Genomic DNA, 26,017 nt, shown 5'->3' with positions numbered 1-26,017 from the left:
GCGCTCAATAAATATGATCATTATTATTAATAATAACAATCCTGTCTTACACCACGGGCCCCACTCCTTGTTATCAATGCGATATTTGACGTAGCAGAGGCAGTTACTGCTTAGGGTGAGCTCCCTTGAATCTGAGGAATCTGCTTTTGCCTTTTCCGCCCCTCTTCACCTCAGTTTAGAAAGGAGAGACCTATCCGAAAGCCATCTGCCTCGGGCCGCTGGGGCTGGCTTCTAAACCCACTTATGATTTCTTTATTCCTCGGCTTTTGCTGCCTTGGAGAACAAACCCTTGCCCAACTGCCAATCAACCGCTATAAATTTTCTGAGCGCTCACTATGTGCAACGAGCCACCCCTGACTCAACCACTCTCCGACCTGGTCGGAGTTCACCATTTTTGCAGGTCAAGGTACTGAGGCCCAGAAAAATGAAGCGACTTGCCCGAGGTCACAGAGCAGGCAAGCAGTGGAGCCAGGATTAGAACCCGGGTCTCCTGCCTCCTGGGCCTGTGCTCTTTCCACTACGCCGCGTTGCTTCTCAAAGTGTGTCTGATGGCCCTATTCAGCCGTATCTTGACCCCTTAAAATTTGTCCCCCTTGTCGGGTGGCTGCAGCTGTTCTTTGCTTTCACCACTGATAGGGCGTGAGCTGGAGGTGTGTTTGCAAAAGCGGTGACGGGCGGCACTGCTCCATCCCACGCTCTCACCCAGTTCCCTTGGACCGACAGAAGGTGTGAGAGTAGAGTGCGGTGCTCACAGTGAGCACTCAATAAATACGACCGAACGAGTGAATTGCAGAAACACCCCGGCCCCTTCCGGATTCGAAGACGGGAGGTGAAGGTTTCACACTCCTCCTCCACCGTCAGCGGAAGTCGGCCGAGGAGCGGCGAGAGGAGGATGTGATTTCTGGAGTCAGCCGGGCTGAGCGGCTGAAACTTTGGTCCTGGTCAAGGACAGGCCCCCTCCTTCAGTACAAAGTCTCCAAAAGGCCTCCCTGTCTTCTTGCAGTCCTCAACCCCAGGAGTTAAACATTCCGGTCACCTCGCCTGGTTCCCTTGGAGAAAGCCGAGCCGCCCCTTTGGTTTTCCATCCAGGGTTTAGATTCCTTTAAGCTGTTTTTCAGCCATACCCATTGGCTCCTTCAGTTCTGCACTTCGAGTTGAAATAACTTTCTGCAGTCTCTAACCACTAAAAACACACACCTCAAAGTCAAACTGCTTTGAGCCATATTACTCTGTCTTCCCAAAACACACACACACATGAAGTCAAACAGCTTTGAACCATATTATTTCTTCCCAAAACACACACACACACCTCCCCCAAAGTTAAACAGCTCTGAGCCCTATTACTGTCTTCTCAAAACACACACATACACCCCAAAGTCAACAGCTTTGAGTCATATTATCATGTCTTCCCAAAACACATATACACAAATACACACACACACACACACACACAGAACTTTGAGCCATATTACTGTGTCTTTCCAAAAGACTCACATGCACACACAAAAAGCTTTGGACCATATTATTCTGTCTTCCCAAAATGCGCGCACACACCAACTGCTTTGAGCCATATTATCCTCTCCTCCCTAAGCAAACGCACACAGAGTCAAACAGCTTTGAGCCATACTACTGTGCCTTCCCAAAACACACGCACGCACAGACGTACATACATAAACACACACAAACAGCTTTGGGCCATATCTTTCTGTCTTCCCTAAATGCACACACGCACAAACACAGACGCATTCTGTAGTCCAACGGTTTTGAGCCCTGTTATCCTTTCTCCCCGACCCTTGCCCAAACCAAGCCGGGGTCAGAGAAGGCCGCATCCTGTTTCGTCCTCTCGCCTCCTCTGGACTGTAAGCTCGTGGTGGGCAGGGAATGTGTGTTTATTGTCACATAGTACTCTCCCAAGCGCTTAATACGGTGCTCTGTACACAGTAAGCGCTCAATACATGCATTGCAATCAATTGGGTTTCTGGTGTGCTCTCCCAAGCATTCAGCACAGTGCCTCACACTCAGTAGTTGATCAATCAATACCAACGAGCGATCGATTCAAGACAACGAGTCCAACACTGTGGCTGGTTGTTGGTTTTTTATGCCCCAACTGTAGAAAATCTCCGAAGGCAACTAGTTTCAGTCAAGAGAAACGGTTGGCGAATTAACCCGGAGGAACGAAGCACTTCAGTCAAATAAGTGATTTTTGTCACACACACAGAAAAAATAAAATAAACCAAGCTAATGATTACTGCAGAAGGTTTCATTCTTGTCATTCCGACACATTAATAATCACACCTGAAACTTCCGGGAGAAAATTCTGACCCGCACTTCCTCTCTTCCAACTCCCTTCCTGACCGGCTACCAACTGGTTTCCCTCCCCTTCACTCCACTGCTTCGGTCACTCTCCGAGGGCCCCTATTAACCTCCTCCTGGCCAAATCTAAGGGTCTCTCTCTACACCATCTGTCTCATCTTTGGCCCCTCGCCCACCTCTGACACTGTGGACTACATCCTCCTCCTGGAAATGCTACGGAACCTTGATTTAATAATACTAAGATTACGATTTTTGTTAAGCACTACGTGCCAATCGCTGTACTGAATGCTGGGGTAGATCTGAGATAATCAGATCGGACGCAGTTCTTGCCCTTCGTGGGCAAATAGTAGGGGGAGTAGGATTTGATCCCCATTTTACAGATGACGAAACTGAGGCATAAAAAAGTGGAGTGTCTTTGCCTAAGGTCACAGCAGCCTAGTGGCAGAGGAGGAATTAGAACCAGGTGCTCTTTCCGTTAGGCCACGCTGCTTCTATTTTCTGACCCTTTCCCAGTCGCTCCCACAGAAAAATGGGAAACCACCTAGATGATACTAATGTAGAATACAACTCTCATCCTAGAGGAAACCGTTCCACAAGTATTCTTCTTCTTCTTATCATTAGAAGCAGCATGGCCTAGTGGAAAGAGCACAAGCCTGGGAGTCAGAGCATCTGGGGTTTTTGAAGGTTTTTTTAATGGTATTTGTTAAGCACTTACTATGTTCCAGGCACTGTTCTAAGAGGTGGGGCTAATCACGCTGGACAGTGACCATGTCCCACATGGGCTCTCAGTCTTATTTCAGATGAGAGAACTGAGGCACAGAGAAGTGAAGTGACTTCCAAAGGTCACGCAGCAGACACATGGCAGAGCTGGGACAAGAACTCAGGTCCTTCTGACTCCCAGGCCTGTGTTCTATCCCTTATGCCATTCTGGTATTCGTTAAGTGCTTACTATGTGCTGTGCTCTGTATTAAGCGCTGGGATAGATACAAGCCTATCAGGTTGGACACAGTCCCTGACCCATATAACAACAATAATAATAATAATGGCATTTGTTAAGCACCTACTATGTGTCAAGTACCGTTCTAAGTGCTGGGGAAGATACAAGATAATCGGGCCGGACACAGTCCCCGTCCCACAGGCGGCTCACAGTTTTAGTCCCCATTTTATAGATGCGGTAACAGAGGCCCAGAGAAGTGTAGTGACTGAAGCGAAGTCCCACAGCAGACGAGTGGGAGGACCAGGATTCAAACCTCGGTCCTTCTGACTTCCGGACCCGGGTTTTATCCACAAGGCCCCGCTACCCGGAAAAAGCATCCAATACATACCACAGGTGAAGAGAGCTAAACCGGGCATCAGTTCTACTAGCCAAACACGTGAGCAGGGCCTCGCCGGCTCCTAACGTGAGCAGAGGAGGACCGTGGGTGGGCGGCCGGCTTCCAAAAGTAGCGGGCGCTGGGCTCCCCGCTGGTGGGGCCTGTCCTCTGCAAAGTTGGGGTCTGCGGCTCACAAGACCACCGCCTCAAGACCACCGCCTCACATAGCCACACTCCACTGGCCTCCCTCCCTCCCTCGGGGCCACAGCCTCAGGCTCTCGACCATTTTCTGAAGAAGTTAAAGGCTGAGACGTGCAGCCAAATGGAGGGAGCAGAGCAAGTGCTCGGGCGGAACCGGTAATTGCGGGGAAAGTAATCTCGGAGCCGTCCGCGGGAGACGACCGAGATTCTCTTCCTCGCCTCCTCTGAGCGAAGGATTAAGGCGAAACAACTCGGCGGAAAGGCAGAGGGATCCGCTTTTAGGAAGGGGCTGAAATTTTCATTTGTGGCCTGATGAGATTTCTTTTTTTCCCTTTTCATTTAAATCAGAGCAAGTGCATAAAACCCACACCGCCAATAATAACCCACCAGAATCGACATGGAAGTGAGTCCTCACGCCAGCAATGCTGCACTTAATCTCAGGCTGCGGCCCCAAGAATCCGGGGCTACGGGATGCTGTAAAATGGCCTATTTCCCAGCTTCTAATTAGCCACTGCTCGCTTCTCGCACTACTGACACCTGACTCCACCGCCATCCAAAGAGCACGTTTGCCAGAATCTGCTTGTTTCACAGGAGACTTAGAGGGATATCACCTAAACCTTCCAGGCGCATAAAGCCCACGGCGGAGATTTTAAAAGGCCCCTCGATTCTTTCGGCCACGCTCTGAAGTCCCTCTCCGCCCTGGGTTTCACATCGCAGCACTCCTTGTTGTTTTTTTAGGAAACGATTAGAAGCCGAAAAGCTGGAGAGTCGATTCACAGGCCCTGATCCCAGACGAAACACCTGAGACTGTGTGGACCGTGCACTTTGGGTAAACGAGGCTGCGCTCAACAGCTAAGGAGGCCTAAAGAAAAAGTAGCAAATGGGAGTTCTGGGAGATGCTATTTATCAGTTCGTTGTGAATTCCATGCACTCATGACCGCCCCTCCTATACCAAAGGAGTTTACAATCTAGTAGCGATCATTCCTTTTTACTTCTTTGGTAACATTGTCCCTGCCCTGTCGTTATGGGCAGGGAAAATATCTGCTAATTCTTTGTAGTGGACTCTCTCAAGACCTTAGTACAGTCCTCTGAATATACTGGCTCAGTGGAGAGAGCACGGGCTTGGGGATCACTTCACTTCTCTGTGCCTCAGTGCCCACATCTGTAAAAAGGGGATTAAAAGTGTAAGCCCCATGTGGGACAACGTGATTACCCTGTATCTATCCCAGCGGTTAGAAGAGTGCTCGGCCTACAGTAAGCGCTTAACAGCGTGGCCCAGTAGAGAAGCAGCGTGGCTCAGTGGAAAGAGCCCGGGCTTGGGAGTCGGAGGTCATGGGTTCTAATACTGGTTCCGTCGCTTGACAGCTGTGTGACTTTGGGCAAGTCCCTTAACTTCTCTGGGCCTCAGTGACCTCATCTGTAAAATGGGGATTAAGACTGTGAGCCCCACGTGGGACAACCTGATCACCTTGTATCCCCCCCCAAGTGCTTAGAACAATGCTTGGCACATAGTAAGCGCTTAACAAAGACCATCATCATTATTATTATTGAATACTACCATTATTATTATTGGGGACCTTCTCCAGGGCCGAGGAGGGGGGAGGGAGCTGTAGGAAAAGGACCAGATCCCAAAGGGGGAGGGGTAAAGGGAAAAAAAAATGGGGGGTAGGGAGGGTCTTGTGGAGGGTGACGGAGTGAAAGAAAAATAAGAATTGGGGTTTAATGGCAAGAGCCCGGGCTTGGGAGTCAGAGGTTGTGGGTTCTGATCCCGGCTCCCGCCCCTGGACTGCTGGGTGACCTTGGGCGAGTCGCTTCACTTCTCTGGGCCTCGGGGGAAGCGGCGCGGTTCAGTGGCAAGAGCCCGGGCCTGGGACTCGGAGGTCCTGGGTTCTCATCCCGACTCCGCCGCTTGTCGGCTGTGTGACTTTGGGCCAGTCACTTGACTTCCCTGGGCCTCAGTTCCCTCATCTGTCAAATGGGGATGAAGACCGTCAGCCCCACGGGGAGACAACCTGATGACCTTGTATCTCCTCCAGTGCTTAGAACGGTGCTTGGCACCTAGTAAGCCCTTACCAATACCCACATGATGATGACTACGGAGCCCGTCGTTGGGTAGCGATGGTCTCTGTTGCCAAACTGTCCATTCCCAGCGCTCGGTGCAGTGCTCTGCACAGAGTAAGCGCTCAATAAATACTACTAAATGATTATTAAAACGGGGGTGGAGATAGTGAGCCCATCGTTGGGCAGGGATGGTCTCCCTCTGTGTCCAAACTGTCCATTCCCAGCGCTCGGGGCAGTGCTCTGCACAGAATAAGCGCTCAATTGATACTACTAAATGAATGATTATTAAAACGGGAGAGGAGATGGTGAGCTCGTCGTTGGGCAGGGATGGTCTCTCTCTGTCGCCTTACTGTTCATTCCCAGCAGTCGGTGCAGTGCTCTGCACAGAGTAAGCGCTCAATAAATACTACTAAATGAATGACTGTCTCTATCTGTTGCCGACTTGTTCATCCCAAGCGCTTAGTACAGTGCTCTGCACATAGTAAGCGCTCAATAAATACTATTGAATGAATGATTATTAAAACGGGAGGGGAGATGGGGAGCTCGTCGTTGGACAGGGATGGTCTCTCTCTGTCGCCTTACTGTTCATTCCCAGCAGTCGGTGCAGTGCTCTGCACAGAGTAAGCGCTCAATAGATACTACTAAATGAATGATTATTAAAACGGGAGGGGAGATGGGGAGCTCGTCGTCGGGCAGGGATGGTCTCTCTCTGTCGCCTTACTGTTCATTCCCAGCAGTCGGTGCAGTGCTCTGCACCGAGTAAGCGCTCAATAAATACTACTAAATGATTATTAAAACGGCAGGGGAGATGGTGAGCCCGTCGTTGGGCAGGGATGGTCTCTCTCTGGGTGTCCAAACTGTCCATTCCCAGCGCTCGGGGCAGTGCCCTGCACAGAGTAGGCGCTCAGTAGATAGTACGGAATGAATGGAGCCGGTGAGCCCCACGTGGGGCGGCCCGATGACCTTGCCTCCCCCCTCCCCGCCCGCCCGCAGCGCTTAGAAGGGGGTTGGGCGCAGACTCGGCGCTTCCCCAACACCAAGGTGAGGACGATTATTAAAAGCGGGGGGGGGGGGGGCGGACGCTGAGCCCCACGTGGGGCGACCTGGGCTCCTCGGGCGGCTACCGCAGCGCTTAGAAGAGGGCTTGGCCCCCGGCGAGGGCTTCCCCCAGGCTGCCGCTGCGGGGGTGGGGGAGGCGGGGGCCCGCGGGGCGCGGCCGGCAGGTGCTCTCCCCCCCCCCCCGCCCCCCGGAGCGCTGAGCGCTGCGGGAAAGTGCCACTGAGCCTCCGCCCGACGCCCCCCCGCCGGGCACCCCGCCCCGCACTCACTTTTTCTGCTGTTTCTCTCTCTTCGGCCTCCGCCTTCGGGCCTGAAGGGCCAGCACTGGGGACAGACAGACGGACAGGGGTTAGCGGGAAGAAGGAGGAGGAGGAGAGGAGGAGGAGGAGAGGAGGGGGCGCGGGGACGCACGCACCTTTGCGGGAGCTCATCCCGCGGGGAGCGGGGAGCGGGGAGCTGCAGCGGCCGGCCGCGGGGGGGAGGGGGGAGGAGGAGGAGGAGGCGGCCGCAGTGCGCCTGCGCCGCCGGACCGGCCCCGCGGGACGGCACGAGCCGGGACCGGCCCCGCCCCCTCGGGGGCCCCGCCCCCCTCGGGCCCCGCCCCCTTTTCCCGCCGCGCGCCCCCGCGCCTCGGGCTCCCCCGGGCACGCGCCGGGCCCCGCGCGCTCCCTCTCCTCCCCGGGGGCCGGAGGGCGCCACCTCCTGGTGACCCCGGCCCGCAGCGTTGCCATCCCCCCCGCAGGGGTCCGGCCCGCCCCGGGACACCTGCATCTCCCCCCCCCACACACACCCACGGGGGGCTGCGCCTCCCACCCCTCGCCGGACCTTGTAACCCCACCCGGAGCCCCCACTCTCCCTAGGGGCTGGGCACGTGTCCGCTCCTTCTAACCCCGTGGGATTGTTCTCTGCCGAACCTTCGGCACAGCGCTCTGCACCTCGAAGGCGCTCCGATCGACTGATTGGGCCCGCTCCACCCATAAGAATAATAATAATAATGTTGGTATTTGTTAAGCGCTTACTATGTGCAGAGCACTGTTCTAAGCGCTGGGGTAGACACAAGGGAATCAGGTTGTCCCCCGTGGGGCTCACAGTCTTAATCCCCATTTTACAGATGAGGTTACTGAGGCACAGAGAAGTTAAGTGACTTGCCCAAGGTCACACAGCTGACAAGTGGCAGAGCCGGGATTAGAACCCATGACCCCTAGCTCCCAAGCCCGGCCTCTTTCCACTGAGCCACGCTGCCCATAGCCGACGCTGCTTTGACATTCAGCCCATCTCCCCCTTTGGACAACTTTATATCATCAGCTTAATTTACACCAACCTAATGGGGCCTTATCGGATGGAGCCACGGTAATAATAATATTAATGATGATGGTATTTGTAAAGCGCTTACTATGCACCAAGCACTGTTTCATGCCCCGGGGTAGATACGGGGTAATCAGGTTGTCCCACGTGGGGCTCACGGTCTTCATCCGCATTTTCAAGATGAGATAACTAAGGCACAGAGCATAGTAATAATAATGGCGTTTGTTAAATGCTTACTTTGGGCCAAGCACAGTGCTAAGCGCTGGGGAAGTGGCTTGCCCAAGGTCACCCCGCAGACAAGTGGCGGAGGCGGGCTTAGAACCCGCGACCTCTGCCACTTGTCTGTATTACTCTCTATGGGTCCAATGGGAAGAGCACTGTCCCGGGGAAGCAGGAGATCTGGATTTTAATCTCATTTATGTCATCAGACTGCCTCTTGTCAGCTGTGTGACTTTGGGAAAAGTCACTTAACTTCCCTGCGCCCTCAGTTCTCTCATCTGTAAAATGGGGATTAAGACTGTGAGCCCCAAATGGGACAACTGATTACCTTCTATCTACCCCAGTACTTAGAACAGTACTTGGCACATAGTGAGGGTTTAACAAACAAATGCCGTCGTCGTCATCATCAGAGGTGAAAATTTCTGGCCCAAGAACCACTTGGACTGTTAAGCGCTGTAGACAGGCCCCACGGGGATCCTGAAAAAATACCTGGCCATCCTGGAGGTAAATACCACCAGGTTTTCTTTGCACCCGTTCTCAGCCCTGAAATCTCTGGATCAAGACTTGTCCCGACGTTCGCAACGTGAGACTCCATCACGGTGTGAACAGAGCACTCTATGAGTACGGCAAGGAATAAACCCCTCAATGCAGAGGACTGTACTGGGCCTGGCAATGTACCAAAGAAGTAAAAAGGAATGATCGCTACTAGATCGTAAGCTCCTTTAGTATAGGAGGGGCGGTCATGGATAAGCCAACGAACGTGACCTAATTAAGAGTGAGAGAACAGATCTCCATAATCGATCGATGTGCGACTGCTGAGTTAGCAGAGGGAGTGAAATGATGCAGAGGCGCTGAGGGAGGTGGTTGAGAGGATGATACCATCCAAAGGGAGGAGTCTAATCAAGGAATCTCTTCTAGGAGAGGTGCCTTTTAGGAGTTTTTGCGAGAGAGGAGGCATGGGATTTGGCAGAGCTGCCGAAGACGGGCAGAGACGACACAGGCCGGATCGATCAGTCACTCATATTTGAGCCCTATGTGCAGAGCACTGTACTAAGCACTTGGGAGAGTACAACAATTAGCAGACATGTTCCCTGTCCGTAAGGGGTTTACAGTCTAGAGGGGGAGACAGACATTAATATGAATAAATCATTTATAATATATAATTAAAAGATACGTACAAAAGTACCTTGGGTTTCGGGTGAGGCGAATATCAGATGTCCAAAGGGTAGAGACCCAAGTGAGTAGATGCAGAAGGGAGATTGAGCCGGGGGGAAAAGAGGGCTTCATCGGGGAAGGCCAATTTTCTCAATAAAGCAGGAATCTGGGTCATTAGGGGCAAGGGATGGGGGAGGCAGTGGGACGGGGGAGGTCTGAGGAGGGAGTCAAACATCTGGAACTAGGAAGGACAATGGGCGTGGGGGTCAATGAGCACGGAAAAATCATTTTGCCAGCAAAGCTCCCGGCCGGGGGGAATCCACAAATCCTCAGCGACGATGAGCTGGTCATTAAAGCGACTGTCCCGTGCGCAGGGGCGAGCGGGGTTATCGGCGGGGGTTAGTTGGTGATGGGTGACCGTTGATACGTTGTCATCTCCTTGGCGAACCGCCGTCCTGCTTCTTCGGGGGCGCGATGGCGATTCCTGCCCCGTGCGTGATCAAGTCCTCGGTGCACGGATGGGGGAAGGGGAGAATGAGGATGTCGGGGTCCCCACCCCGGTGCACGGATGAAGGAGGGGGGGAACGAGGGTGCCGGTGTCCCCTCCCTGGTACAATTCTAATAATACTAATTGCAGTATTACTGTGTGCCAGGCACTGTACTAAGCGCTGGAGTGGACAGGAGCATATCGGGTTGGATGCAATCCCTGTCCCAGGTGGGGCTCACGGTCTCAGGACCGTGGTCTATCCCCTACACCATGCTGCTTCTCACAGTCATTGTGCACAGTGTGCATTGTGTGCAGAGAGCTACACCACGCACAACAGTGTAACAGAGTTGGTAGACATGTTCCCTGCCCACCACGAGCTTACAGTATAGAGGCAGAGAGAGACATTAATGTAAATAGATAAATTAGGGATATGTACCCTAAGTGCTGTGGGGTTGAGGGTGGGGTGAGTTAAGGGGACAAATCCGAGTGCAAGGGTGACACAAAAGGGAGTGGGAGGAGAGGAAGTGAGGGCTCAATTGGGCAAGGCTTCTTGGAGGAGATGGGCCTTCAATAATAATAATTATGGTATTTCCTAAGCGCTTACTAGGTACTAAGCACTAAGCGCTAGCGTAGATAGAAAGTAATCAGGTTGGACACAGTCACTGTCCTACATGGGGCTCACAGTCTTAATCTCCATTTTACAGATGGGAGGACTGAGGCCCAGAGAAGTGAAGCGACTTGCCAAAAGTCACCCAGTTGACGAGTGGCGGAGTCTGATGACATAACTGAGATTAAAATCCAGATCTCCCGCTTTCCCCGGGGCGGTGCTCTTCCCTCCGGCAAGTCACTTCACTCTGCCTCAGTTCCCTCATCTATAAAGCAGGATTTACCTTCCTGTTCTCCTTTCTACTTAGACTGTGAGCCCCGTGTGGAACAGGGATTATGTCTGACCGGTCTTTATTCTACTAGAACGCTTAGCACAGTGCCTGGCCCACAGTAAGGGCTCGACAGAGTCCACGGTTATTATTACTGCTAGTGCTGTTCCTGGCTGGGGTAGCCTTGGACAGGAGTGGGGAGTAGCATCAGTGGAGAATTTCGAGGCATGTGGCCTTCACCCAGCCCACCCCGCACAGCACAGAAGACAACTAAACGCGTAATACAGAGGCATAGCACGGCACCCGGCATAGAAGCAGCATGGCATAGAGGCTAGAGCACGGGCCTGGGAGTCAGGTCATGGGTCCGAATCCCGACCCCACCACTTGTCTTGGGCAAGTGACTTCGCTTATCTGTGCCTCAGGTCCCTCCTCTGGAAAATGGGGATTGAGCCCCACATGGGTCGGGGACTGTGGCCAACCCGATTTACTTGTAACCATCCCACTGTTTAGTACAGTGCCCGGCACAAAGTGAGTGCTTAACAAATACCGTGATTATTATTAGGACCCGCCTTTGAGCTCTCTGCAGGCGGACAAGACTGTGATAGGCGTTTCGAATACCAGGGCTAGAGTTTTGAGTGCTCTCCTCAGGGGGAGAACCACTAAGACAATGACTGTGAGCTGTTCAGCGCCAGCTGATGTGGTTTGGATGGACACCCCGAGAATCGACCTCAACCACAATAAATACACACTTGTGTAGCGTCTTTGCGCTTCAAAGTCCCTTTACAGCTACATTAGCTTCTGAGCCAGGCTCTTGCAGCTCTTCCCCCTTGATTTTTTTTTTAATGGCATTTGTCAAGTGCTAAGCATTTGTCAAGAGCTATGTGCCAGGCAGTGTACTAAGCACTGGAGCAGACACGAGCTAATCACGTTGGACACGGTCCCTGTCCCGCATGGGGCTCCCAGTCTTAACCCCCATTTTCCAGATGAAGGTAACTGAGGCACAGAGAAGTTAGGAGACTTGCCCACGGTCACACAGCAGACAAGTGGCGGAGCTGGAATTAGAACCCAGGTCCTTCTGACTCCCGGGCCTCTATCCACTAAGCCATGCTGCTTCCTCTCAATCTACCCCAACACTCTGTACAGTGCTTGGCATATAGTAAGCACTTAACAAACACCACAATTATTATTACTGAAGAGACTCAAACCTGGGCGATCACTAAGCCGGAGATCCAATTCAGAGTTCAAGTGCTGCGCTTGAACTCAGACTTGGAGTTCAGCTGTCCGCTCCCAAGCGCTCAGTACAGTGCTCTGCACACAGTAAGTGCTCAATAAATACGACTGAATGAACCTTGGGCAGAGGTGTGGGTGGGCTTGGACGAGCTCCCTAATAGAGACCCCGCAGTCAGCCGGGGTGGAGACCCTCTTGGGGTCTGGAGCTGGCTTGGGGTCTGGAGCCATGAGAAGGCTCCTTAGGCTCCAAAATAATTATGGTATTTGTTAAAGCGCTCACCATATGCCAAGCACTGATCTAAGCCCTGGGGTGCACACGAGGTAATCAGGTTGGTCGCAGTCCCTGTCCCACATGGGGCTCCCAGTCTTATTCCCCATTCTACAGATGAGGGAACTGAGGCAAGGTGAAGTGAATTGCCCAAGGTCACACATCAGACATGTGGCCCAACTGGGATCGGAACCCAGGCCCTTGACTCCCAAGCCCACGCTTTGGCCACTTAGCCATGCTGCTTCTCTAAAAGTCTCATCACGGCCAGCTCCTCCCACCCCAAGCCAGCCTGTTTCATCGGCTCCGAACTTCCCTTTCCATTAGGATATCTGATTTGCTTCTGCACCTTGCAATGAAGCATCTTTAAAACTCCAGCAGGGATGGAAAAAAAACCCACCCCAAAAGCCGCTCATCCATTCTTCATATATCAGGTGGCCTCCTGCTGCTCAGATACGAGGTTTTGGCTGCTCTGCCTGAAAGAGTCCTTGAGGCTCAGCTCCTCTGGGTGGGCTTTGAATTTCTGGAGTCTGGGAAGGCAGCCAAAATGTTGGCTTTTGCCTAGAGTTTATGCATCACCCTATAAGGCAGAGATATATTTACTTGTACCTGACACAAATGGAAGGAAGTATATCAGTTCCAATAAGAATTTTTTTTGTCACATTTTCTGCTTAAGTCAACTGTGAAAAGGGTGAAGATCACAGAATGAATACCTCAAGGATGTTTAAAGGAAATCAAGCCCACATCTCAGGAGCACTGGACCTTCTACTTGTTAAGCACACCCTATGTGCCAGGCACCTTATTAAGCGCTGGGGTAGATAGAAAATCAGGTTCGGCACAGTCCCTGACCCACATGGGGCTCAGAGTTAAAGTAGGATTTTATCCCCAAGTTACAGATGAGAAGACTGAGGCACAGAGACGTTAAGTGACTTGCCCAAGGTCCCATGGCAGACAAGTGGCGGAGCAGGGGTTAGACCCCAGATCCTCTGACTCCCAGGCCCTTGCTTTTTCCACTAGGCCACGTTGCTTCCCATTGGACCTTAAAGCAATGCTTTGCTCTTTAGAAACAACGCCAATTAAAGAGGTTTTTTGAAAGAAGTAAATAAAAGGAAACCACTCAGTCATCCAGCGGGTGGTAAACACATGGAATCCAGTCAGTTGTAAAGGTTGAAAATCGCAGTAGGCTCAAAAAGGTTTTGGGAAAATTCCTAATGAAAAGTTACGGATGTTCCATCCCTAACCATGAGGACTGCATGTCCAGGAGTGAAATCAGGACACGTTTCTTCTTTGGTGCCTTGAAATTCCTGCTGAAGGCAGAGCCTTGCAGGTGGGCCTCGTGGAGGTCAAAGCCTACGTTAAGACGGAAAGTCTAACCGAGTCACAAATTCCGTTCAAGTTCCGCGGGGCCTGATTCCGAGTTGGCATTGCACTGATTTTCATTTTAAGAATCCACAGTTCACACAATAGCAAATGATTACGGGACTCCGAAGTTAGTCGCCATTATCAAACGAGACGAAATGGATTTCAGCATAATCACAAACAACTCCCTTTAACAAGAAGACTATTTTCAAGGGGAAACTACTTTTGCATGAGATCATGTTGTAGTATTTGCTGAATAGCATGTCCTTTGGTCACATTTAAAAAAGCCCTATTGTACTGCGGAAGGCCACGTGGGTAGATTCGAGGTCTTTTCTATTGCCATGAGATTTTTTTACTCTGAAATTCCTGATCCTTTGGGTGATGAAAATCCTAACCCAGCATGGCGCTGGCCTGCACGCACCAAGCCATGATTAGATAATCCATCAGCTGCAGCTTAAACATTTGCGAGTTGAAAAACTAGGGAAATGTAATTTGATGTTTTAACTACATCCATCTTCTTCCTAGAGCTTTTATGACTTTCTCCAGAAAAGCCTATGTTTTTTTAAACGGTATTTGTCAAGCATTCTAAGCTCTAAGCATTTGTTCTAAGCTCTGGGGTAGATACAAATTAATCAGGCTAGATACAGTCCTTTTCCCCCAAGGGGCTCATGGGAGGGAGAACAGCCATTACATCCCTATTTTGCACTTGAGGAAACTGAGGCACAGAGATGTTAAATGACTTGCCCAAGGTGGCACAGCTGGCAAGAGGAGCTGGGATTAGAACCCAGGTCCTCTGGCTCCCAGGCATTTGAAACAAGAGAGAAAGAAAAACAACTGCGCTTTGCCATTAGTTTTGTGAGCAACTAGACACTTCCTACTGATCACTGTACTTCTCCAACTTACATCTTTGTTATACTGTACTCTCCCATGCTCTTAGCGCAGTGCTCTGCACACGGTAAGTGCTCAATACACACTACTGATTGACTGATTGATCCCTGATTACGCTACACTCCTTCCAAGCTCACCCTCTTGCTCCAGCGTGCTCCCAACTTTGCCCTCTGACCTTAGCTTATGTCATTCCCCCCGCATCCTGGATAGCACTTCCTCCCCAAATCGCACCAGACCACGGCTCTCTCACTTTTTAAAGCCCTTTTAAAATCCCAGTTCCTCTACAGGGCCTTCCGTGATTGGTTAACAAAACTTCAGTCCTATCAGACCAACACCCAGGCTTAGCACTGGGATATTTTAATCCTATCCTCCACACTCGAGGACATACGTCCATTTTCCTTATATATTTGCTGGTACATTCAATTCTTTCTTCAGCTGATTCATCCAGTTCTATATTTGTGCTTCATCAACCGCAAATCATTTTTGTCTCTCTTTCCCGTCAGACTGGACGTTCACTGAAACGAAAGTGTGCCTTGTGACTGTTGCTGTCCCCCCTAGCACTTAGTACAGTGATGTTTGCTTTTTTTAAAGGCATTTGTTAAGCACTTATTATGTGCCAGGCACTGTACTAAGCATTGGGATACAAGATGATCAAATTGGACACAGTCCCTGCCCCGCATAGGGCTTACCGTCTTAATCCTCATTTTATGAGGGAATTGAGGCCCAGAGAAGTGACGTGACTTAATAATAATAATAATGTTGGTATTTGTTAAGCACTTACTATGTGCCGAGCACTGTTCTAAGCGCTGGGGCAGATACAGGGTAATCAGGTTGTCCCACGTGAGGCTCACAGTCTTAATCCCCATTTTCCAGATGAGGTAACTGAGGCACAGAGAAGTGAAGTGACTTGCCCACAGTCACACAGCTGACAAGTAGCAGAGCCGGGAGTCGAACCCATGATCTCTGACTCCGAAGCCCAAGCTCTTTCCACTGAGCCACGTGACTTGTCCTAGGTCACACAGCAGACAAGAAGTGGAGCCAGGATTAGAACCCACATAATGATAATGGTTGACAATGGTATTAAAGCGCTTACTATGTGGCAATCCCAGTCCTGAGCGCTGGGTAGATACAAGAAAATCAGGTCAGACACGGTCCTAGAACTCAGTGGGCTCTCAGTAAGTGTCGCTGATTTCCTGAAATAGAAACAGCGATGCTGAGGATTCCTTTAAGCACATCTGTATCGAGAAACCGATCTTTTAGGGCTTGTGGTTTTATCAGTCAATGGTATCTGCTGAGCACCTAATATGCACAGAGTGCTGTACTAAGTGCTTGCCTGGTAATCTCGACCCGCAGGAGAGATTCCGGATTCTCTTGTTTATGTCCAAATTCTTTCTTCAATGCGGAGAAAATGAAATTATGGACATTCAGAGAGCCATGCATACTGGAGGTGAACATGGATTACTCTGCACTTTCCAAAAACAAACCATTCTGGGTTCCTAAATGCAAGTCCTTAAATAGTGTTGCCATTGATTCCCCAAAGCCTGACGGCGTATGGATCTCTCTAGGACAAACTGGACAAACTGCAGTTTAAGATTTTCAAATTCTGCAACCGAAGCGATAGTAACCCAAGATAAAATTTGGAAAAAAAAAAAAAAATCTCCAAAGCATTCCATTGTGTATCCATAGGGATTCAGCATGAGAGGAGAAAAAGCGTAGTCTAAATGGATGGAGCACAGGCCTGGGAGTCAGAGGGCCGGCTCCACCACTTGTCTGCGGGGTGTGACCTTGGGCAACTCATTTCACCCCTCCGAGCCTCAGTTCCCTCATGTGTAAAATGGGAATTCAGATTGTAAGCCCTACTTGGGGCATGGCCCATGTCCAACCTGATTAGCTTTTATCTATCTCAGTGCTTATTTCAATGCCTGGCACGTAGTAAGCATCTAACAAATATCTTTAATCTCCATCTTCGATATCTTTGGTTTAAGAATGGAGGGCCTCATTTGGAGATATACCAACCCATTTACCAACAGACTGCAGGCTCGTTGTGGGCAGGGAATGCGCCTGTTATATTGCTGTACTGTACTCTCCCGAGCGCTTAGGACAGTGCTCCGCACACAGTAAGGGCTCAATAAATCTGAATGATTGATTTATCTATTGGATGGTATGCTCCCAAGAGCTCCGTGCTCTGTTCTGCACATAGCAAGCACTCAATAAATACCTCCAACTGGCAGGTTGGTTACATGATACTGTGCTGCAAAGCCTACTCTGAGTCATCAGGCCATTGTTTCAAGGGAAGTGTGAGACCTTGGCCAAGTCGCTTCACTTCTCTAGGCCTCAGTTCCCTCATCTGTAAAATGGGGATTAAGACTGTGGCCAACCTGTTTACCTTGTATCTCCCCCTGGGGCACACAGTAAGCGCTCAGTGAATAACACTAAAAAAACCCAATGAGAAACGAACAAAAAAACCCAACGTTTGGGGACTCTGTGCCTCAGTTACCTCATCTGTAAAATGGGGATTGAGACTGTGAGCCCCACATGGGACTGGGACCGTGTCCAACCCAATCTGCTGGTATCCACCCCAGCACTTACTGCAGTGCTTGACGTTTAGTAAGCGCTTAATAAATACCACAATTATTATTACTATTATTACTTAGTGCTTACTCTATGCCAAGCCCCGAGATGAGCACTGGACACATCTTACTTGACACGAGCTATTCTTAAACTCCCAGATGCCAACAGTCCTCTGGGCTTGCTCTTGTGCACATCTCCCCAGGGTGACGTATAGAAACAAGGGAGAGGGCTTGAATCCTTATCCACTTCTTACAGAAGCCTGTCAGAAGTGTGTAGCCTCAGGAAAAAAAATAGTGCGGGGCACATTAAAGGCATAACTATATATGGTATTTCAAAGGCTTGAGGTCATGGCATCTCTAAATATTGAGAAGCAAAAATAATCTGTCCTCATCAAAGAGAGATATTTTCAGTAGTGTTCGTCGGGGTAGAGTGATTTCCACGTGATACCCGTGATTGACTCGTTTGAACGATGCCCGCGGAAGGCTGAGACGGCTTTGGGGAGAGCAGACAAGCCCCTTGGTTTTGAGTTGGTGACTGAAGTTAAAAGGCCAGTAGCATCTGCCACTTATTCTAGGCAGTGGCCGTGTTGTGTAGGCTCGGCGCGGTGTTTGAAGACGCCCTTCCTGCAGAAGATTGGCGTTTGGGTTGTGACCTGAGTAATAATAATAATAATAAAAAGAAAGAAAGAACAACTGTGGTGTTTTTTAAGTGCTTTCTACATGTGCCAGGGTAGACGCAAAATCTACATATTGAGAAGCGAATTGAGAAGCAGCACGGCCTAGTGGATAGGACATGGGCCCGGCAGTGAGAAGGTCAAGGGGTTCTAATCCCGGCTCCGTCACCTGTCTGCTGTGTGACCGTGAGCACGTCACTTCCCTTCTCTGCGCCTCGATTCTCTCATCTGTAAAATGGGGATTAAGACTCTGAGCCCTACGTGGGACAGGGACTGTGTCCAACCCGATTATCTATCCCAGTGCTTAAACCAGTGTCTGGCACACAGTAAGCACTTAACCAATACCATTATTATTAATATTATTACAAAACAATCTCTGTCGCCCAGGCACGTGCTCTTTCCACTAGGCCACAATGCTTCCCACAACTGATGATGCATCATTCTTTCCCCATGTGGGGCTCACCTGTAACAGGAGCAGGCCTAGCAGGGCTGAGAAGACACCGCCTCAGGGGCGAGGCCCGCTCTCCGTCAGACAGGACCCCCGGCTCGCTCAAAGCCCCAACGCGGTTTGTTATGGCGGGAGGAACTCTCCCCTAGCGTTTTCCTCAGTCGCTTGCTTTTTAGCCATTACAGAGAATCGAAACGTGAGAACGAAACAACGTTTTTTAAATCCCCTCCGACTTCCCACTGCCGGCCAAGGGAAGCCCCGGCGTGGCTGGTTGAAGGGGCTTGGGGATGGGCCTTCTGCTCGTTTTGCAGAAGGAGTAAACGACGCGGAGAAAAAGCAACACAATAGGCGTCGGAGTAAAAATCGGAACTAATAAAAACAGCTGTACATGTTCACATCAGGTTAAAAGCACAGTGGATACCCCCCGTCACCCACCAAAGCAAAAAGCTATTAGCCACTCCAAGCTGTCTGCGGCTCGCCGCACTAACGCATCGCTACCCCGGTCCCGGACTCTACCAGGCGTGCGGCATTACTACCGTCTGCCTTTCTGGGCTGGAATCCGCTGGCTACTAAGACTCACAGTTGCCCGTCCGTGGACACCACCGACGGCCGGCAGAGAGGTCGTTTTGCTCCGACTCCCGGGCCCGATTCGTCCCGGCCCTCTGTCCTTACCTTTACCGGAGCAGGGACCTACAAGCTCGGTTTTACAAATATCAGCCGCAGACTGAGGGCTTGGGCCCATCGAAACTTAAAAAAAAAAAAAATACAAATCCTCTTTTCCTCTGAATATCCCTGGGTCCCGCTGGGTTGCAGCCAGCCAAGCGAGCGGGGATCAATGCAGCCAGACGGTATTCAGCTGGGTCTGGTTCTTGATACTCGTATCCATTTTGAGCACTTCTCGGATGGCCATTGTGGCGTAAGTGGACGGCGGGAGGGAGAACTCCATCTTCAGGGCCCTGTATTTGCCTTCTGCGAACAAGAACGGTCAGAGGATGAGGACACGATTGCTCGTTGTGGGCAGGGAACGTACCTGCTTACTGGTCTACTGGACTCGCCCAAGTGCTCAGTACGGTGCTCTGCACACGGGAAGCGCTCAATAAATACGACTGGATGGATGAATGAAATGGGCTACCAACCCAGAGAAACCTGTCCAGTCCTGGAAAAATCAGCTACCAAAAACGGGACCGGGCTGCAGGATAAACTAGCAGAATTCCTGTCCTCCGCTACTGGGATCTGAGAGACACTTGCCTTTCCTCTTCCATTCTGCCTGTCATTCATTCAGTAGTATTTACTGAGTGTTTACTGTGTGCACAACACTGTACTAAGCACTTGGGAGAGTACAATACAACAGTAAACAGTGATATTTCCTGCCCACGATGCGCTCACAGTCTTCCTTCTCAGCCCTTCTGCCCTTCAGTGAGCTCTTGGGACCTCCAAGCGTTTGGTACAGTGGTCTGCACACCACAGGCGCTCAATGAATACAACTGACTGACTGTCCCGAGAGGGTTTGTCCTTTCCTCCATCTACATCGCTGCCACCCCAACTCAGGGCAGCCCCCAATTCACCCTGCCTTAAGCTTTGGTATGAAGCTGCAATAACCAACCCGGGGGTACCCCAGACCCTAGCAAGAGAGCACCTCGCTAATACGCAGATCCAGATGCATACATATGCGGATACATCAAGGCACCGAAGAAGGGGAAAAGAGCGAGGAGGTAGGGGAGAGGGAAAAGCCCCCCGTTACCCTCTGCACGGAGCAGTTTCCTCCCATTTATGGTACTTGTTAAGCACTCACTATGTGTCAAGCACTGTTTAAGCACTGGGGAAGCTACGAATCCCACATAGGGTCCATACTCTTAATCCCCGTTTTTTCCAGATGAGGTCACTGAGGCCCCAAGGAGTGAAGTGACTTACCCAAAGTCACTCAGCAGACAAGTGGTAGCGCCGAAATTAGAACCCATGACCTTCTGACTCCCAGGCCCGTGCTGTAGCCACTACACCATACTGCTTCTCCCTCCCTCCCTCAACGAGGCCCCAGGGCTTAGTCTCTCTGGCTGGACCGATACCAAAGTTTAAGTCAAGAGGAGCCATTCTGAGGAGTCAAACGGGAATTCCGGAGCACCAGGGTGACAGGGAAAGCTCCTGGCTGGACAGGCCGGTCCGAGCCGGTGGTCTTTCCATGCCAATTCTCCCATCGGTCCCTACTGGTCAGAACCCAAAAAACTGAGGGTCTTTTTCTGCCAATTCAAGGGAAGACTCTTACCAGTTGCAAAAACAGGAGGGGGTTTTCCCTCTAGATTGTCTACGTCGGTGTTGAAAAGCGGAATTCTTGGATCATCGTACGCAATCACCTCCCTTTAAAAGCACACATAGAAATGTTAGTTTGGACGGAGCGCCTCTTCCCAAACCATGATAAAAATGACGGGAACTTTCCAGAACAGCACCACACAACCTAGGCAGAACTGGGTAAGGTTAATTCAGAATACGAGCCCCAAGAAATGCTATAATTCATCCCACTACAGCTTGCGGCCCATCCGGGGGAGAGTCAAATTCAAAAAATGATAAAAATTGAAATTACTGTTTTTATGGATGTGTGGGTTATGGGGAGCCACCTTCTACAAGACAAGTCAGCTGACCTTGGAGCTCCTCACATCCCAAAGGTCCAGTGGTCTGAGGCCATCCCGCCAGTCACCAGAACTGTTGGGGAACCAGTTGGGGAAGTCTTCCACTTCCACCTACACCAAGGTTTGGAAGAAAAATCTACTAAGTCCTGGGGTAGACACAAGTCAACCTGGTTGGACACAGTCCCTGTCCCACGTGGAGCTCCCACTCTTAATCCCCATTTTACGGATGAGGTGACCGAGACCCAGAGCAGTGAAGTGGCTTGCCCAAGGTCACGCAGCAGACCCGTGGAGGAGCCGGAAGACCTGACGTCCAAAACCCCCAGGCAAAGAAATCGGCAAAAGCCGAAAGGGATGCTTGGTTGAAACCTGCAGGTCTAAGGCGCCAAGCCAACCCGGTCCCCTCACTCACCAGCTGACGTTCTGTGGGCGAATAATGATCTTCCTATAGGCCCCCGACAGGGAATAATCTCGGATTTTGTGCCTCATATTGTCAATATCAAGGCTGTCGGCAGCTAGCATTTCCTTGTAGGCCTCGCTGACTGAAACAGAAACAGAACCAGGGCAGTAAGCACGCTTAATCCATCAACGATATTTACAGAGAGCTTCCTGTGTGCAGAGCATTGTACTAAAGGCTTAGAAGAGTATGGTACAATACAGATGATAAACCCGATCCCTGCCCGCAAGGAGTTTACAGGCTACAGGAAAGCAAAGAAAGCGAAGAGTGGAGTCGGTCAGGTCACTGAAGTGGAAATGGGTCCCCTGCTCTGAAGCCAAAGCAGAGGTTCTAGAGAAGCCTCCTCACACTTCGGGGCCAGGAGTCCAGCAGGTTGGGAAAATAAACATTTGAACAGAGGTGACATGCTTTCTAACTGTGCAAATGACAACAGCCCCCATTTTCAAGTTAATCCACGGCAGCTTGGTAACTTCAGTCCGCAGCACTTATCGAGCATTCGCTGTGTGCACAGCACTGTACTAAGCACTAGGGAGAGTACAGTATAACAATATAACAGATACATTCCTGGCCCACAAGGAGCTTAGAGTCTAGAGGGGGAGACAGACGTTAATAGAAATAAATTAATTTCAGATACGTATGTAAGGACTGTGGGCTGGGATGAGGGTGATGAACAAAGAGAGCAAATCAGGGCGATGGAGAAAAGTTAAAAAAATTGAAAAGATGGCTTAGACGTGGACAATAACTTAACTGCCTGCTGGGACCTGACTCAGATTGAGCTGGCATAGACAGAACTGTGGTATCTGTCAAGCGCTTACTCTGGGCCAGGCACTGTAGTAAGCGCTGGGGCAGATACAAGATACTCAGGTTGGACACAGTCCCTGTCCTACACGGGCCTCACAGTTTCAATCTCATTTTACAGACGAGGTAACCGTGGCAGAGAAGCCCGCGATCCCAGGGCAAACAAGTAGCAGACCTGGGATTAGAACCCTCGGACCTTGATTCCCAGTCCCCTGCTCTATCCACTATGGCACGCTGCTTCTTCATCATTCACCTCTGCTATCCAGGGCTCTCTGCTTCCCTCCCTGCTCCTCTTCCCTGCCTCGCCCGGAGGGGCTGGGGAAGAACCCGAAGGGCTGTGCCCATCCCACGGTCACACAGCAGACAAGTGGTAGAGCTGGAAGTAGAAACCAAATCCTCTGACTCTTCGGCCCAGGCCCTTTCCACTAGGCCACGCTGCCTCTCACCTCGGCTTTTCAGCTTTCTAGCAATGGCCACGTCTGGCCCACCTCATTCATTCAGATTTGAGCACTTACTGTGTGCAGAGCACTGTACTAAGTGCTTGGGAAAGTACATTATAACAACAGAAGCATTCCCTGCCCAAAATGATCTTACTTAATGGTTTCAGATTTTTAAAATCTACTCAGAGAGAAGAAACCCTTACTTTTATGCTTGGGGTAGATGACATCAAACCCAGGCAGGGGCATCACCACATCATGGATGGAGTAAGAGTCGACATCACCTTCTTCAATATGAATGGCTGTGGCTACAAAGTCAAAAAACGTGACACATAGTAAGAGCTTAACAAACAACACCTGCCCTCCTGCAGCATTTTCATCCCTGCCCTCAGAAACCAGCGGCCCGAAAGCCTAGGGCTTTAAAGCAATTTGGCTGGCCTTAAAAATTTAACCCAAAATATCCCATCCGTTGTGGCCAAGTAAGAGTTAGTAAAAACCACGAGCCCCAGCCAGCTCTGCTCTTCACCCCTCCAGGTCCATGTTTGCTGCCAAACGAAGCATCGTTATCTGTACTGTGGGCAAAGCCTGAGAAAGTCTGTTCACTGCAGACTTTCTGGAGTACAGTGGGGAAGCAGTGGGGCCTAGTGGGTAGAGCCCAGGCCTGGGAGTCAGAAGGGCCTGGGTTCTAAATCCGACTCTACCATTTGTCTGCTGTGTGACCTCGGCCAAGTCGCTTCACTTCTCTAGGCCTCAGTCACCTCAACTGGAAAACGGGGAATAAGCATGTGAGCCCTATTGGGACAGGGATTGTATCCAACCTGATTAACTTGTATCTACCCCGGTGCTTAGAACAGCTTGGAATGTACAATAGAGCAATAAAGAGAGACAATCCTGCACATTACAGACTTACGGCCTAGAGGGCCTAGAGGTTCCCGGTCACAAGACAGCTGCAGTGAGCAGGAAGGAAGCCCACCTCAGGAGGACGAATGATGGGCTACATGTGGTAAATGATAATAATGATAATAATAATAGTCAAATTTGTTATGCCCTGGGGTGGATGCAAGCAAATTGGGTTGGACATGGTCCCTGTCCCACGTGGGGATCACAGCCTCCATCCTCATTTTACAGATGAGGTCACTGAAGCCCAGAGAAGTGAAGCCACCTGCCCAAGGTCACCCTGCAGGTAAGCGGCGGAACTGGGATTAGAACCCATGGCCTGCTGACTCTCGGGCCCGTGCGCTATCCACTACGCCAGGCTGCTTCAACGTAGAGGACCGGCAGCACGGAGGACGATTTCTGGCTAGGGAAGGTTAGCACGGTAGCTCATACAGCTGGAGACCACCTTGTGAGGCGTTTGGGGCGTCCACCTCGGCCTTGGGCCCCTACCCCACGAGCCCCTCCGTCACATCCTCCCAACCCCGATGGCAGAAGAAACGAGCTGAGATTGGCTCTTTACCTCCTTTAAGAACGAGATCGCCGGGGACGGGTTGCAGGCCATACTCTTCGATTCTCTTGCTCACCATGTTATTCCAGACGTAGCTCTGGTAGCTGTGGATGTACATCAGTCGGTTGTTCCTTGGGATCTGGAAAGAGAATGAAATGGGAGGGGGTGTGGAAAATCAGGGCTGAACCACAGAAACCACAGGTGGAAAAATCCTTTCACTCCATCTACGATTGCCTTCACCCACTAACGATTCACTTAGTCTCCGGAGCCCAAAACGCTACCCTTCCAGACGCACTCTCCAGGTGTTTTGTATAAAAAAACTTATATTGCCAATCCTCGTAATCCTGCGTGGAGGAGGCAGACAGAGAGCAACAGCCTGGTTTTTAGAGACGGAGAAACCGAGAGGCAGTAAGGTTCCATCACAAATCTGCGGCTGCTAGGATATGTTGTTAGGGGAATATTTTCATCCTGTCTTCAAGCGATGGGCGATCAATTTCAGAACCGAAAAATGCATCTCATCCACCTAACACTTTCGGCAATTTTCCGACTCAGAAAATGTTTCCGAACGAGCACACCAACCGCACGTGCCTCATTCATTCATTCAACTGTATTTATTGAGCACTTATTGTATGCAGAGCTGTACTAAGCGCTCGGAGAGTACAATTCAGCCTCAAAGTTCGGGATCCAAAAGGCCGCAGAATGATTTCTCACGCATCTCGGACAAGGAACGGAAGAATTTTGACACCGTCCACAGACAGATATCTGAGAGCGATGTTTAAAAGAGGCCACTCCAGTGCCTTGGACCATTAAATGGGAAGATAAAAGTCTTTTTACCTATATGCTGTTACTTAGGGAAGTAGCGCGACCCAGTGGGGAGAACACAGGCCTGGGAATCAGAAGAACCTGGGATCTAATCCCAGCTCCACCACCTGTCTAACCTCGGGCAAGTCACTTCACTTCTCTGGGCCTCCGTCACTTTATCTGTAAAATGGCGATTAAGATACTTGGTATTTTGTTAAGAGCTTACTATGTGCCGAACACTGTTCTAAGCGCTGGGGTAGGCACAAGGGAATCAGGTTGTCCCACGTGGGACTCACAGTCTTAATCCCCATTTTACAGATGAGGTAACTGAGGCACTGAGAAGTTAAGTGACTTGCCCAAAGTCACACAGCTGACAAATGGCCGAGCTGGGATTCGAACCCATGACCTCTGACTCCAAAGCCCATGCTCTTTCCACTGAGCCACGCTGCTTCTCAAGACTGTGAACCCCACGTGGGACAACCTCATTACTTTGTATCCACCCCAGTTTTTAGAATAGTGCTTGGCACATAGTAAGTGCTTAACAAATACATTATTATTATTATTGTTCTTCCCTCAGTTGGACTAAGAACCTCCAGGACAGAACCTCCAGTGAGACTAAGAACCTTCACAGAAGTGGTACTCTGAACTTCAGAGACCTTTCCCAGCACTGCTACCGACTCACTGGACCAGATCCTCCTCGACAACATCTAGAGGAACTCTCTGGGGGTTTTGGCTCTTCTCTCGTGCTGAGTGGGGGAGTGAGGGTTGGCTCATGCCCAGAAGAAAGAGAGCCGACTCTGGTCGGCAAACCGTGTCATGACAACGGCCCGCTCCAAGAAAGGAAAATCGGTGCCTGAATGGAAAAAGTGGCGGCAGCTCCACGGTCTGCCACGTGACTGTGGGCGACTTCACTTCCTTGGGCCTCAGTTACCTCATCTGGAAAATGGGGATTAAAAAGCTCTATGTGGGAGAGGGACTGTGTCCAACCTGATCATCTGGTATCTACCCCAGCGTTTGTATCTACCCAGTACCTCCTGCAT

At 50.6% G+C, this 26,017-nt stretch overlaps 2 protein-coding genes across 5 annotated transcripts in view; both read right to left on the bottom strand.

Moving 5' to 3' along the window:
• Positions 1–7,416, bottom strand: part of SRPK2 (SRSF protein kinase 2) — a 150,819-nt gene extending 143,403 nt beyond the window's left edge. For 3 of the 4 annotated variants that reach the window (XM_029077500.1, XM_029077503.1, XM_029077504.1), the window contains exons 1-2: positions 7,363–7,416; positions 7,217–7,271 (exon numbers count right to left, since the gene is read on the bottom strand). In XM_029077500.1, coding sequence (XP_028933333.1) covers positions 7,217–7,271; positions 7,363–7,378 — 71 coding nt within the window. In that variant the 5' untranslated portion in view covers positions 7,379–7,416. Of the gene's footprint in view, positions 1–7,216; positions 7,272–7,362 lie in introns of those variants that run through there. The other variant, XM_029077502.2, reaches the window with a different exon arrangement.
• An 11,357-nt stretch (positions 7,417–18,773) lies between these two features.
• PUS7 (pseudouridine synthase 7) overlaps positions 18,774–26,017 on the bottom strand; it is a 32,462-nt gene continuing 25,218 nt past the window's right edge. The window contains exons 13-17 of the mRNA XM_039913951.1: positions 24,189–24,315; positions 22,939–23,040; positions 21,453–21,582; positions 20,683–20,774; positions 18,774–19,391 (exon numbers count right to left, since the gene is read on the bottom strand). Of these exons, the coding sequence (XP_039769885.1) occupies positions 19,255–19,391; positions 20,683–20,774; positions 21,453–21,582; positions 22,939–23,040; positions 24,189–24,315 (588 nt within the window). The 3' untranslated portion in view covers positions 18,774–19,254. The remainder of the gene's footprint in view (positions 19,392–20,682; positions 20,775–21,452; positions 21,583–22,938; positions 23,041–24,188; positions 24,316–26,017) is intronic.

This window comes from Ornithorhynchus anatinus, chromosome 13 (genome assembly GCF_004115215.2).
Source record: "Ornithorhynchus anatinus isolate Pmale09 chromosome 13, mOrnAna1.pri.v4, whole genome shotgun sequence".
NCBI classification, from domain to species: domain Eukaryota; kingdom Metazoa; phylum Chordata; class Mammalia; order Monotremata; family Ornithorhynchidae; genus Ornithorhynchus; species Ornithorhynchus anatinus.
The sequence above is the reverse complement of the archived record's forward strand: the minus strand, read 5'-3'. Positions and strand labels throughout refer to the sequence as shown.